Genomic DNA, 15000 nt, shown 5'->3' on the forward strand with positions numbered 1-15000 from the left:
CCCATCATTAGTGACAGTTCATGCATTTATGATGTACTCATGTACTGTGTGACATGGCTCCATGTACACATACACGCACACACACACACGCGCGCGCGCACGCACACGCGCACGACCGCACGCACGCACACGCCCACACACGCCCACACACGCACACACACAAACTGGATTTCTACCTATGCATTTGCTCTACACACCATTCATGTTTTCTGTGTTGCCTTGAAGTCAAGCCGAATCCAGATTGATTTCAGCAAGAAACTTCCTTGTACTGAATTAATAAGCTAAGCTCCAACTTACGTAAGCAATGCAGTCTTTAGCTTACTGTTCTTTTGGAGTACAGGGGTGGACTGGTAAAGAGCTGCAACCAGGGGTGTCGTACAGGGGAGTAAAGTATGACTGAGTTACGAGGACCCCATGTACAGTGAGTCCAATATGTATTTGATCCCTTTCTAATTTTGCCGGTTAGCCCACTAATAAAGACATGATCAGTCTATAAATTTATGATAATATGTATTCAAACATGGAGAGACAGAATATCAAAAATAAATTCCAGAAAATAACTTAAAATAATATATTTTAATTTATTTGTATTTAATTTAGGCAAATAAGTATTTGATCCCTCTAGCTAAAGAAGATAAAGTGCTTTGTGGCAAAGCCCTAGTTGTCTAGCACTGAGGTCAGATGCTTCTTTTAGTTGATGACAATGTTTGTGCATACAGTAGAAAATATTTTTGCCCATTTTTCTTTGCACATTATCTCTAAAACATTAATAGTTTGTGGCTGTAGCTTGGCAAATGGGAGGTTCAGTTCTCTCCATAGAATTACTACAGGGTTAATATTTGGAGACTGTCTAGGCTTCTTCACACTTTAATATGCTTCTTATTGAGCCACTCCTTCGTTGCTTTGACTGTATGTTGTGTATTATTGTCATGTTGGGAGATCCAAAAATGACCCACCCTTCAGTGTAGTGGTGGAGGGAAGGACGTTTGCACTCAGGATTGCACATTATATATCTCCCTCCATCCATTCGTTGACGATGTGAAGTTGTCCTGTGCCTTGGCCACACACACACCCTCAAACCGTAATGATACCACTTTCATGCATGATGGTGAGGAGGGTGTTCTTGGGATCATAGACAGTAGTACTCTTTCTCAAAACACATTGAATTGTGATAATGCCAAACATCTTGATTTTGGTTTCATCTGACTACAGCACCTCCTTATCATATCCTAAATCAGTCTGATGTCCGTTGGCAAACCTCAAGTGGGACTGCACAGGTTCCTTCTGAAGTAAAGGTACCATGTGTGCACTACAGGAATTTAAACCTCTGTGGCATTAAGTAATACCAGTTGTTTTCTCAGTGATTTTGGTCAGTAGCTTTGATATCATTGCCTAGTTCATACCGTATAGCTCTAGGGTGATTTCTTTCTGTTCTCATGATTATCAAATCCCTACAAAAGGTCAAATATTGTATAGAACCCCAGACAGGCTGATGGATAGTCATTTTGTATTCCTCACATTTTGGAAGAAATGCATCAACAGCTGGGTCATTAATACCCAGTCTCTTTCTTGTGGCTTTGCAGCCCATTTAATCTTTGTTCAGGTCTAAAATCGTGTCCCAGATATCATTTGACCACTCTTTGGTCTTTCCCATGCTGGTGAGGTTGGAGTGTGACTGATTCACTCATACTATGGACTGATTCTGCTGATTCAATGTGTCTTTTATGCATGTTAGTATTTACAGGTGTCTTTAATTCAGATGACAAGTTGATCGGAAGTGCCCATCTGGTCTGTGGGCCCGGAACTGTAATCAGTTGGCAGGGGATCAAATACTTATTTTGCTCGATGAAATGGAAATAAATGTATATATATTCTCTTCAGTTCATTTCTGGATTTTATTTTTGATATTCTGTCTCTCCATATTAGAATACATATTATCATAACATTTATTGACTGATCATGTCTTTTTTAGTAGGCAAACCAACAAAATCAGCAAGGGATCAAATACATATTGGACTCACTGTACATAGGGGGCCCACACAGTGTCTGATTTATGAGGATATATGGCTGGGGGGTGGGGGGTGTGTCCATTGGAGCTGATTGTACATAGGGCCCACAGTTTGCTGCTACGCCTTTGGCTGCAACACTTAGACCCAACACACAAAGACCCTTTTTTAAAATGAGGTATGAAACAATCCTCCACAGTACATTACACTACACTATGCCCTGCACTGCACGGCACAGCACAGCATGGCTATTATACTTATTGGTCTGGGTGTAATTTCCATTCTGCATTCCAATCTGCCGTTAATTGCTGTTGTGCCGGCTGTACGCAAGTGTGTACTGTACTGTTTGACTCCTACATAGTTTGGGTTTGGTAGCTGTGGGAATGCATAGCGTTATAGAGGCCCCTGGCGAACAACAAACTCCTACAGTACATCCGTTTGTTATGGAACAAAGTTCATGAAAGTTGAGTTAATGTGATAGCGTTAAGGAATATAATCAGACTTTTGCTAATTGTGAAGTAACTTTAGACTGCCTTTCAGCGTAAACAGAGGAAATTGTTGTTGAGACAGAAAGGGAAAAAGAAAGCTGTAAATGTGTATCTGCCAACGTGTGCTGAAATTGCGAACTGTGCTTAATTCCCAATGATCTATGAGCGGTGTAATAGACCTTGAGCATGACCCTGTTGAGAACTGAAAATAAAGTCCGCACGTCACATTAAAATGAGATAAATGGGAGCTTGGTGTGCAGACTTTTATTTTCAGCTTGCATGTGACTTTGCTTGTCCTGCACCCAAAACTTTTTTTTGAGACGGATGTGCACGTTTTTTTTTTCTTTTGTTAAACATCAGCCTATTGACCCCCAACACCCAGTACAAACCCCAAGACCAGCCTTTTGCACTGCACCACTCCTCCCCTTGAGTGCTCTAGTTCATCTATCAAAATAAACTTCGACACCGTGTGCAATTGCTCTGCACTGAAATGATTCATTAATAATGTCTGTGCCATGCAAAGTTAGTCATGTGTATCGGCAATAGATGAGTCTAGCCTGGCTTTGAGAAATGCCTCGTGTCCAACAGAGGGGATTATATGTCATAATTTAGCGAGCTGCGGGGACAGTGTAATTAAGATGGGCCGTGGATAAATGTTGCTGTGACGGGGCTTTTTTTCGTACATGATTCAGTGATCAGCATAAGCCTGAGAAAAACTTGTCTTGTGTTTTTCCCTTTAAACCAGGGGTGGGGAACCATTTTCATTCAAGGGCCACTTAATTGTTTTAAGTCCTCCAAGAGCTGTACTACTAACACAAACCAGGATTTCTCTATATTGGGCCTATATTGAAGGCAGGCACCTTTACAACAGACCCCACCTTCACTACGTCCTCTGAAAATACCACTTATCTCATTTTTTTAATGCACGCCGTACCTCTAGTGCAGGGGTCAGGAACCTTTTTGGTGGAGAGCGACAGCCAATTTTTTTAAAAAGAAAGCGTTGTGAGAGCCATACCATTTCAAAAACACTGAATACAATTAACAGCATGTAGGCCTATTTCAATTAAGCCCAACATTTTTAGAGTGCCAGTGCCAAGTTGTTCAGTTTTATTGTTAACAGGTAAGTCTAGGGTTGGCAACTGCCAACTTCATTATGGCGGGGGGTGTGGGGGTCCTCCCCCTGGAAAAATGTATTTCTTAGATGTAAATTCCAGCATTTTAACGCATTTTAACGTTTCCTGTTACTGCTCAATACAACACATACTTTTATTTATAAGTACAGGACGATTCCATATATTTCAAAGGACGGTTGGCAACCCAAGGTAATTAAGAGCCAGATAAAGTTCCCAAAAGAGCCACATATGGCTCCCGAGCCATAGGTTCCCTACCCCTGCTCTAGTGGTACACTGTAAAAGTAATTGAAAAGTTAGGTACCATTGTACTATACTATGACATAACACAGGGCCTTAAGTAATGCACCACGACTTGGTCATTGCCATTCTGGTAACAGCAAATTTCTAACGGTGTGTCTTAGCGGGTTAAACTTGCTAAAGCGCTCTGGGTTAGCAGGACTGCTTCCTTTAATGTGAAGAAAACTGTGAGCAGGGGCACCGCTCACACTGAATAAGAAGAAGGCAAAAAATCAATGCCAGTGTTTTCTTGTTCAGCCTGTCCCTATCCGTTTAAAGGACACGGTGTACTCTCCAAGTCTGTTTTGATTTAGCCAGCAGCATGGAAATTAGTTTTTTTTGCGATGATCTTGTTGGTGGCAGATTCATCAAGTTGATAACAGTGTTGACTTTATCTCGTGTCTGCCAAAGCTTCAGCAGATTCAAATCATTTTTTTCTTCTTGTGTTTTTGGCAAAGACTTTTCAGGAGAAGGAGAGGGGTGGGTTGATGACAGAGTGCCATTTTGCTGTCAAATTAAAGCAGTTTGTCTGTGTGCTTGTGTGGAGCGCCTGCTAAACTCTGCATGGCAGATGTTACTTTGCGGTTTCACTGAGCCACAGATTTGAATGAACACGTCTTCATCTATGCGAAATGAGCCGTGCAGTCTGTGTCAGGTCCTTTGCTCTGCAAGGAAGCTGCACGCCTCCGGAAAACACAGTTGCAAATCACTTACGAAGGCACATGCATTTGTTTCCATACAGACACAATCATATCTGTAATAATGGCATTTGTGTGCAGTTACCTCTCTCAGTGTTTCCCACTCATTGCCCATTCTGTGGCGTAGCAACTGCAACAGCAACAGCCACACATACAGTAGTCTACATGTCAATGTATCCTTATAAGTGAAGAGAAGAAATCGTTAAGTTGTAAGCATTCAAAAATCAAAATGGCAACCTGTCACTTTTGGAAGCGAGCCGTCTTGATGGCACTAGCACTTACTTGTGTAAATTTGTTTCCCAAAACACAAGTTGCCGAAGTTGTCTGTCTGAGCTGAGTATGCTTTGGGTTAGCCTTCCCATATCTTCTCTGCAGGAAATGTGGTGAAACATAGGCGCATGAACTGAACGCGACAATGGCGATCAAAGCAATTGATTTTGTTGGGAGCAGCTGGCGCCAAAAGAGACAAAAGCAATTTGGACAACAAGGGGTGATTTGAGCGACGGGTTGTCATTAAGCTTCAGCGAATATAATGGTAATGACAGTGATGATGTGGTTTGGCAACAGTCACCAGCAGCCAATCGGAGTGTTGGAATGCTTGCAGTCTGCTTTCAACTGTCATACTCTATATTATATATTATAACGTATTGTCCTCGTTCTGAAAACAGTTCAGAAACATTTTGCAGCTTTTGTCTCGTTTGGTGATAGACCAAATCAGGCTGTGAATGTTCATGGTAAAAAAAAGAGCTTGGTCTTGCTGTGGCTCAGACGGTAGGGCACTGCACTGGTACGAGGGGGATCTTGGTTTCGATTCTCGAACTCCCATACTGCTTTTAGTTCTACACAATCGTTTCGATCTGAAAGACAGTCTGGCGAGGATGACTCATAACGTCCAAGATCATGGTACCTGTGTCATAATGCCCAAGCATTCCGACCTTTACAGTTTCTCTGCCCAATCAGATAACAGGGCAGTGTGTCATAATAGCCAAGTATTCTGCCCCCTACGGAATTTACAATAGGCAACTCCCCAGACATAATCTCACTTGTGATTAGGTCTGGTGTTAACCAGGCAAGTACGAGGGGGATCTTGGTTTCGATTCCCGACCTGAGGTCATGTCATTTCCTGATCTTACCCCGTATCTCTCCCCCACTCATTTCCTGTCCAGCCCTTCACTGCACTATCGTAATAAAGGCCAAAAATGCCTCAACGAAAAAATGAAAAAAGAGCTCATGTCCTCAGTTGATACTGTCTGCATCATTATGTAGCATTACAATATCTGTTCATATTTTGTCTATGCTGCAATAATTATGCAAAGATATTCATGGCAAGCTGTCCACAGTGCGGCATGTGCTCAGCAGGGCGTTGAGTCTCTTGAAGGGGAACGAACAGGACAGTCAGAAGTTTTCGGAAGCACTGTGGTATTAATATAAAACATTACGTCAAGAGAGCAGATCGTCTTCCATCACGCACGGTAGCTAAAGCATAGAGCAGTGCTCTCAAATGACAGCCCGTGGGCCAGATCCGGCCCGAGCAAGGCAAACATTAGGCCCGCCAAGAGGTCCGAACAAATCAAAACATATACTGTATGTGTGTGCTATCTGTGGCCATACAGTCAGGCGATTTATTTGGCCCTCGGCTTTATTCGCGCTACATAATTTGTCCCTTGGGGAAAATAATAGGAGACCAATACAGACCAGTGCAGAATGAAGTCCAGTTGGAGTGCTTCCTGGAACTGTCTAGTTTTTTAAGATGGTGCTCTTTGGTGACAGGCTTGGTTGATTCCTGACGAAGGCTTCATGCCGAAACGCGTTGAAGTATTTTAATCATGCTATGCCCAACAAAATAAAGGCATTTTAATTACAAAGAAGATGAGTGCCTTGGTATTTCTCAAACTTTTTTGAAAACAGACCAGTGCAGATCGCCTCCAATCACGTAGCTTGAGTTAAGCAATATGCCATGAGAGGCTGTGGGTCTGTGTTTGATTTATAACCGATAAGGGGAGTTGTAGCACAACGTGAAGCAGAGTGCTGCAAAACTCCCCTTAGCCATTATATATAAAACACACAAACCCACAGACTCAAGTGGTTTATGGCTTATCTAACACTGTTGCATTGATTCGCTGACAATATTTCTTTAAAAGTGCTGGAATAACAATTAAATCGACTCGCGTTGTTCAGCAGAGGTTGGTTACCACAGCAACACCACTGGGCATGCAAGCATTTCACTCAGCTGAATGTAGTAGAATCGTCGTTTGGAATGGTGTTTGATCACGCCTGATTTACAACGGCTATCAGCCAATCGTAATCAAGAACCGCATCCCACAGTGCTAGATCATAGATCAAGATCATAGATCATAGATCAATGCTCTGCGTCATAGGCGGCAACTACAGTGTGAAGGCCTTGGGCAGGATTATAAATGAAGATGGGAACTGAGACACATCTGGAGAGATTCATTAAAAGGGACAGACGTTAACACAGACATGCTGTTTGGATAAGTGCCTGCGCATATGATGGATATGCCAGTGCTTAATTGAATGCTTCTGCTCCGCAGAGTGACTTAATTTTATTTACAAGTAAAATATCCACTGTACAGGAGGACTTCAACTCAACTCAACTTCAACAGGAGGTGCTTCATGTTCCTCCTCATGTTTTAGTGTCTGGCAGTAATCATTGATCACCATGTCACTGCATAACATTAACCTTTAGCAGTTATTAGTTTGGATGAGAGACTGTGTGTATCAATGTAGTCTATATTCATTTAGCATGTACTTAGTTTGGAAGAGCAGGGAAGAGACTGCAGTCTACATGCCCTTATTTGTCCTTGATCTTGTCACTGCATATACGTAGGCTACCTTATCGTAAAACCATACCAGTTTACAGGTTGGACCAAAGATTCTATCTACAACTCTATTCTAACTCCCCTTCTATGTACATGTTTCTATCTGCCCCCCCATCTCTCTGTCTCATCTCTCTCTCTCTCTCTCTCTCTCTCTCTCTCTCTCTCTCTCTCTCTCTGTCTCTGTCTCTGTCTCTGTCTCTGTCTCTGTCTCTGTCTCTCTCTCTCTCTCTCTCTCTCTCTCTCTCTCTCTCTCTCTCTCTCTCACCTCTCTCTCCTCTGAAACCTGGTGAAGTCAGTACTATGTATTTCTCTATTCTAGAATCTTTGGTTTGGACAGAGTAAGGGCGGGTGTGCTCTGTTGTGCTGATCTCCGTAATGTATTTGCAGGCAGTAGTAGTCACTTCTGACCTTTCTCATGCCCGCCCCGCCTGCATGTCAGATTCCCATGGAGTCCGCACTGCGTTGGCAGTACACCCAGCCCTCCCTTGTGGACCAGAGGTTGTCTGTATTCTGTGCGACAGTCTGCACGAATCCTTCAGGGATCAAGATTAAGCTTTCAATCTGTGCGGAGTCGCGCCAGCGTGTGTGCATACCGCTCATCTCTCCTGTAGTCAGTGGAATCTTGCCCTTGCGCTACTGCCGCTGCTGCTGTCCGAAACTTTGTTACAAGGGCATGCGGGGCACCTTGAGAATAAGTGTGTGTGTGTGTGTGCGTGCGTGTGTGTGTGTGCGTGTGTGCGTGTGTGCGTGCGTGCACACTCAACCCACCAGACGGTTTTATTGATAGGTCAATCTCTGGTCTGCAGATCCAATTACCTCTAAAGTCTGGTGTGTACAATGTGTTCAATGTAACGGTTCCCAATGCAACCCAACCTCACTATAACCAACTCCATTAGATAACCTATAAATATCACCTTGTAGCGAAATACGTATGCATATGTATGCATCTAATATACTAAAGATATACTGTACCGTTTTGTATTGAGTGCCTGGTGATGTTTGACCTGATAGTACAGTGCTGTAATGTGTTGTCCTTAGGGGGACTGTACGTAGGTCAGGATTGGGTCTGTAAGGCACTTCACTACTGGAGAAGCTGAGGGCCTCCGCACAGATAAAAGTATGGAGCACTGCTCTGCCAAAGTTCGATTCCGTTGTTTTCAATACCTACAACCCTGCACACTGGCGCCAATGTCTGTGGACATCCACGGATGTCGGCTACAATCAGAGACGAGTTCTATTTTGTCGGAGCCGCCCATTGACTATGAATGCTATGTTCGTGTGAAATTGGGTTTGAGGGTCGGAATTCTGTCGGAAGCAAAAGTGCGGCGCAGTGCTGTCAGAACCGATGTGGAGAGGGCCTCAGTGCTCTGCTTTTATAGAGTCATGTTTAACACTCTCCACACAGTAAATGTTGTGGTGTTAATTCAACACTTATAGAGTGGTTTTGACATCATTTGGACTCAAATGAACTCTCTAAGTGTTAAATGAGCACTGCAGAATTTACTGTGCAGGTGTGTTCATGTCGACAAAGAACCGTGCCGCTGCCCGTAACCACACCTAATATCAAACTGGCCGGCTTGTGTTCACGCTGCAATGCTTCGCGTTCAGGACCTGGAAAGTTGGTTCGCGCTACGAACCGGAAAATGTTTGTTTTTTTCTCTGTGAACTGTGACGACAACATGGAGATCAGCTGGTTCATCCGGGTAACACATGGTCACATACAGAGCACAATAAGAACGCAGGTGGTTAGCAGGTAAGCACTTAAGTTCAGAACGCAACTGGTGTGGGCACCGGCACCGTTCAGGTCGGCCTCTGCTTTTACAGAGCCATCTTTATACACATGGAGCACCACCAACACCATGGCCTCATGAAATGGTTTAACTCTGTTCCCCCTCTCTCTCTCTCTCTCTCTCTCTCTCTCTCTCTCTCTCTCTCTCTCTCTCTCTCTCTCTCTCTCTCTCTCTCTCTCTCTCTACTCTCTCTCTACTCTCTCTCTACTCTCTCTCCTCAGGAACCTGGGGAAGTCAGGACTTCGTGTTTCTTGTTTGGGGCTCGGTGAGTGAGTGCACCTTATTCCTCAGATCAAGCACACTAATTGGCACCCCTGTATATGTGGAAGTACTACGTGTTAACTACATGTGTGTGTGTGTGTGTGTGTGTGTGTGTGTGTGTGTGTGTGTGTGTGTGTGTGTGTGTGTGTGTGTGTGTGTGTGTGTGTGTGTGTGTGTGTGTGTGTGTGTGTGTGTGTGTGTGTGAAACTGTTTGTGGGTATGAGCACACACCGGTCTGCCTCTCTGTCAGTCTTTATGCTGTGTGTGTGTGTGTGTGTGTGTGTGTGTGTGTGTGTGTGTGTGTGTGTGTGTGTGTGTGTGTGTGTGTGTGTGTGTGTGTGTGTGTGTGTGTGTGTGTGTGTGTGTGTGTGTGTGTGTGTGTGTGTGTGTGTGTGTGTGTGTGTGTGTGTGTGTGTGTGTGTGTGTGTGTGTGTGTGTGTACCTTTGGAAGTGTTTGCAGTGTTTGTGTTTGTGTGTATATCTTGTGTATATTTGTGTGTATATGTGTGGCTATGTCTTGGCTGCAACTCCCTCTTGCTCTTTTCTTCTTCCTCTTCTCCTTCTCCTCTTCCTCTTCCTCCTCCATTTCTCCTTATCTGGCACTCCTCATCATCACCTTCCTCCTCCCTCACCCTCTCGACCTCTTCTTCCTCCTCATCTTCCTAATCTTCATCCTCCTACTCCTCCTCGTCCTCCTCATTATACTCTTCATTGTCCTCCTCATATTTCTCCTCCTCTTCCTCTTCCTTTTTCTCTTTGCCTCCTCTTCCTCCTCCTCCTCTTCTCCTTTCCTGGTAGTGATCTCCTCCTCCCCATCCTCTTCTTTCCCTTCCTCCTGATCATCCTCTTCCTCCTCCTCCTCCTCCTCCTCCTACTCTTCCTTTTTCTCTTTGCCTCCTCTTCCTCCTCCTCCTCTTCTCCTCTCCTGGTAGTGATCTCCTCCTCCCTCCAGGGACTGTGTGGATCTCCTCCTCCCCCTCCTCTTCTTCCCCTTCCTCCTCCTCCTCCTCCTCTTACTCTTCCTTTTCCTCTTCTTCCTCCTCCTCCTCTTCTCCTCTCCTGGTAGGTGACCTCCTCCTCCCTCCAGGGACTGTATGGTTCCCTCTCTGCAGTGCAGATAGCTCTCTATGAATGGATACAGCCAGATGGTGCTAGCAACGCTCCCCTAACCATTACAAAGCAAAACCTCATGAAACAGATTAGCGTTCGCTCCCTGCACCACTTCAGACAGACAGATCCTCCTCTGAGCCATGCCAGGAAAAGAATTTAAAAATGTATCCAAACCAACAGATTCAAATTATCTGTGTGATGTCAAAATGGAATATAATGCATTAAAAAATGAAATATACACAGATGCATGAACATCCAAGTTTAAGTTTTCTCAGAGCTGCAAAGCAGTGTATCAGCAGTAAAGGAATGTGGAGCATGGCAGCAGTATGCAATGCAATGCAATGCAGCGCGTACAGTAGTTATAGGGAGTTTAAATGTGAGTGTAATGGTTATGCTAATGTATAGAACAGGGATTCCCAACCTTTTCAAACTTTGGGCCCACTTTGACATTTTCACAAATGTTTGGGGCCTACCTCTGATCTAATAAACATCAAAACTTAAATATACATTCAAAAGCAACACTCACAAATATTATTTTGATGTTTTTTGAAAATGATTTCGAGGTCCACTTGGACTACCTTCAGGGCCCGCCCGTGGAGACCCTGGCCCACACTTTGAGAATCACTGATACACGGTAGAGTGTTTACAATCCGCTCATTACTGCGACTCAGTTCATTAAGCCGGGTGAAGGGAAAAGCTGGTGTGGGACGGAGGGCAGGAGAGAGAGAGAGAGGGAGGGAGAAAGAGAGAAAGAGAGAGAGAGAGAGAGAGAGAGAGAGAGAGAGAGGGGGGGGGGAGGGAGGGAGAGAAGGAGAAAGGGAGGGATGTGAAAAAAGTAAAACGAACAGAACAGAAACCCCAGTTCATACAGTATGTTGCATATGCCTAGCCGGCCTCCCCATTACCTCAGTAGGGTAGTGATTGGTCACTTGTGTTTATTTACAAAGGACCCACGCTGAGCAGCAAATGCGATGACTACACGATTACGCCCATCTGTTAGAGTCAACGCTTGGGAAGGTCCATATCTCTCTCTCTCTCTCTCTCTCTCTCTCTCTCTCTCTCCCACTCTCTCTCCCACTCTCTCTCTCTCTCTCTCTGCGATGGGAGATTACAAGGTCACAGGCGGCCATATGCAATACGCTGAGTCATCACTGTGTGACTGTGAGGGCCACTTCCTGGGACGCGCAGAGCAGAGAGCAGAGTGCACTTCACTGTAGGGGGGTCGTATAAGGACACGGAAACCCAAAGGGCATGCACTTCAGTAGCATAAAGCTTACCTCTGGGACGCTGTGGTGCAGCGCGCTAAGCCCCCCTCATTTGGGCTTACAGGACATGCCCACGGGGACCCAAGTTCAACTCCGGCGGGGGTCATTACCCCGTTTCTCTCTCACAAATCTTTCCTGTCTCCTCTCATACTATCCTACTATAAGCCCAAAAAGTCCCCACAAAATACTTGAAAAATAAATAAAGCTTACCTCTGATATTACAAACTGAGTTAAGCCATTAGATATGCTGTGGTTTCGCTGCAACATGATCTCCAAAGTTTCCGTGCTCCTGGACACGTTTGTTTCCACAGTCTTGTGTTTTCTCAGGATTTTTCTAATTTCTAATATTTATTCTCAAAAAAACATTTCTTACTGACAGGTTAGGGTTAGGGATTGTTTTGGTCTGGGCAAAGCTAGTATTCTTTCATTCATTATATGAATTTGATTGCCTATCAACCAATTGGAAAAAGTATTTCTCAAAAATACTCAAATACTCACTTTAATGACAGGTTAAGGTTAGGGAATGTTTTGGTCAGGCACAACTTAAATTGCTATAGCATTATTTTGTTTAGGTATTTGGTATGTATTTTCTAATGATAGAGTTAACACAGTGCTGTGGGAATATAGAAAGCACTTCTGTGTGCCCATCACGGAAAACAATTCCGTGTCCAGGAGCACGGAATTTTGGCAAAATCCGTGCACCTGGACACAGATTTCGTGTCCTTAACATCTGTGTCCAGGCGCACAGAATTTTTGGAGATCAGGCTGTTTCATTACATTACATTACATACATTTGGCAGACACTTGTATCCAAAGCGACTTATAATCAATCAAGGATGAGATGACCTGCACCAGATTATAGCTTAGGAGCTAGTTTCCATCTGCAGTCCCTGGGCAGTAGAAAAACAGGTGAAAAACATTGCAGTGATGGGCACTCTCCCTTTACCAGTAGCAAATAGAAATGCGCTCAGAGAGTGCAGACCTCCACCAAGGAAGTTGTTTAATAGAACATTTGAATATGTTACACCTTATTTTTTTCTGGACCATGATCCGGATCACCACCAAAATTTAATCACTTGTTCCTTTTGTCACCCAACAACTCCACAAACAACTCCACTTCCAACAACTCCGCAAAGTTTCATCAAAATCTGTTCATAACTGACAGACAGACAAACAAACAGACAATCCAATGCGACCGAAAACAACCTCCTTGTCGGTAATAAGGTAATAATCGGTAATAATCTGCACTGTGCCTCTACCAATAGCAGTGATGGGCACTCTCTCTCTACCAATAGCAATGATGGGCACTCTCCCTTTACCAATAGCAGTGATGGGCACACTCCCTCTACCAATAGCAATGATGGGCACACTCCCTTTACCAATTGCAATGATGGGCACACTCCCTTTACCAATTGCAATGATGGGCACACTCCCTTTAGCAGTTGCAGTCAGTGCTTGAAGTGGGGGGAACTCAGGGGAACCCAGTTCCCCCTCCTCATAATTTTCATCATCAGTGTTCCAGCAGAACTTATCTCCTGTGCTGCATTTAATAAGTTCAAAACAAGTTTGTCAAAATGTGTGCAGGCAATAGGCCTTCAAAAACGTGATTTCTTCTGTCGGAAAATTAGGGTTCCTGCATTTCTTTTTGGATGGTATTTTCAGACTATTAGGGTTCCTGCACCTCCTTTTTTCCGCTTCAAGCACTGGTTGCAGTGACGGGCTCCAATAGCAGTGGTGCAATTCCACTGCACTGCTGCCATTAGCAATGCAGGAGGTGCAGGTGGTCTTTGGGTGCATTATAAGCACTTAGCCTTAAAATGCTGCTTCAGTAAATGCCTTGAGCATGGATGTAGATTAACTTTCACAGAACATATATAATTGCATTACTTCTCTCGGTTTTATTGCTGCAGTAATCGACTAATCACTCAACGTGAGAATATATATTTTTAATCTAGTTGCAGCAATAGTTTAGCCTGAGTATCATCCTCCGTAGTGACCGCGCTGGCTCAATACTTTCGCTTGCTGACCACGGAGTCTGACCCTGCAGCCACCCCCGGCAGTTGGAAATTATCTCACTTAATGAGGGAATTAGCCTTTCGCAAAACCCCTCCCACAAACGGCCGCCAACCAATCCGAGCTCAGCAACGGTAACTAAGGAGTGTAGAACTTGTCGAGGTCCGTCAAAAACCTACGATTTCAGGGAGACATACAACGTGTGCCTATGGCACCGTCAGGGTCCGACACCATCTGAAGATTAATTAGGACCTAATTTTTTCACTTTCCCGAAGCAAAAACCTCAAGCGGACTGATAACAGGGATGGATTAAGCCATGTGAAGGCTATTAGCTCCAGGTGATCATATTTAAAATTAGCAGGCTAACTGTGCAATCGTCTTGTTTGCTAATATAGCCCCCTTCCCCCTTGCATTTAGCTGGCAGAAAACGTACCCTAAACAAATAATCAATGCATCGCTCAGACTTAAGGACAATATGATATGATATTATAGTATTGGATCCACGGCATTATGATTCAAATTTTATTGGGAAACTACTAGTTGCGTTGTTTAATATGCGCCAAATGCACAGCCCACGGAGCAGCCCCCACCCTCTCTCCTTCCCAGTTTGTGTCTGTGTATATGCGTCGAGTGTGACAGCAAAAAAAGTAACACTGAAATGGGGCTGCGCTTGTTCCAACCTTGTTATGAAGATATTAACTGTCAACTAAAACCATTAAAGTGAACAGAAGAGAAACGCCCAGTGTGACTGCCCAAGAGCTGCGCAGTGTCAGTGCCGAAAGCCCGTCAAATGTCTTGGCGGACGGCAATGTCCCAGTTTACACCAAGCACTATCAAATGTCCTGGTTACAGACATCACATCGCCATCATCAAGTTGTTGTATTTCAGTTGAATATGTAAGAGGGCTTGGGGAGGGGCTTAGACTATCAGCGAGCCCATTGGCTATTCAGATACTGAACGAATATCTGAATTCCAACTGCCGGGGGTGGCTGCAGGGTCAGACTCCGTGGTCAGCAAGCGAAAGTATTGAGCCAGCGCGGTCACTACGGAGGATGATACTCAGGCTAGCAATAGTTACAATTAATATTCATTTACATCACCGTAAATGAACACAAGTCAT

At 44.2% G+C, this 15000-nt stretch overlaps 1 protein-coding gene across 1 annotated transcript in view; it reads left to right on the plus strand.

The window, feature by feature from the left end:
* Positions 1–15000, plus strand: part of kcnab1b (potassium voltage-gated channel subfamily A regulatory beta subunit 1b) — a 76709-nt gene that overhangs the window by 25141 nt on the left and 36568 nt on the right. Inside the window, exon 3 of the mRNA XM_063219561.1 lies at positions 9453–9496. Coding sequence (XP_063075631.1) covers positions 9453–9496 — 44 coding nt within the window. The remainder of the gene's footprint in view (positions 1–9452; positions 9497–15000) is intronic.

The sequence above is a fragment of the Engraulis encrasicolus genome, chromosome 16 (assembly GCF_034702125.1).
Source record: "Engraulis encrasicolus isolate BLACKSEA-1 chromosome 16, IST_EnEncr_1.0, whole genome shotgun sequence".
Lineage (NCBI taxonomy): Eukaryota > Metazoa > Chordata > Actinopteri > Clupeiformes > Engraulidae > Engraulis > Engraulis encrasicolus.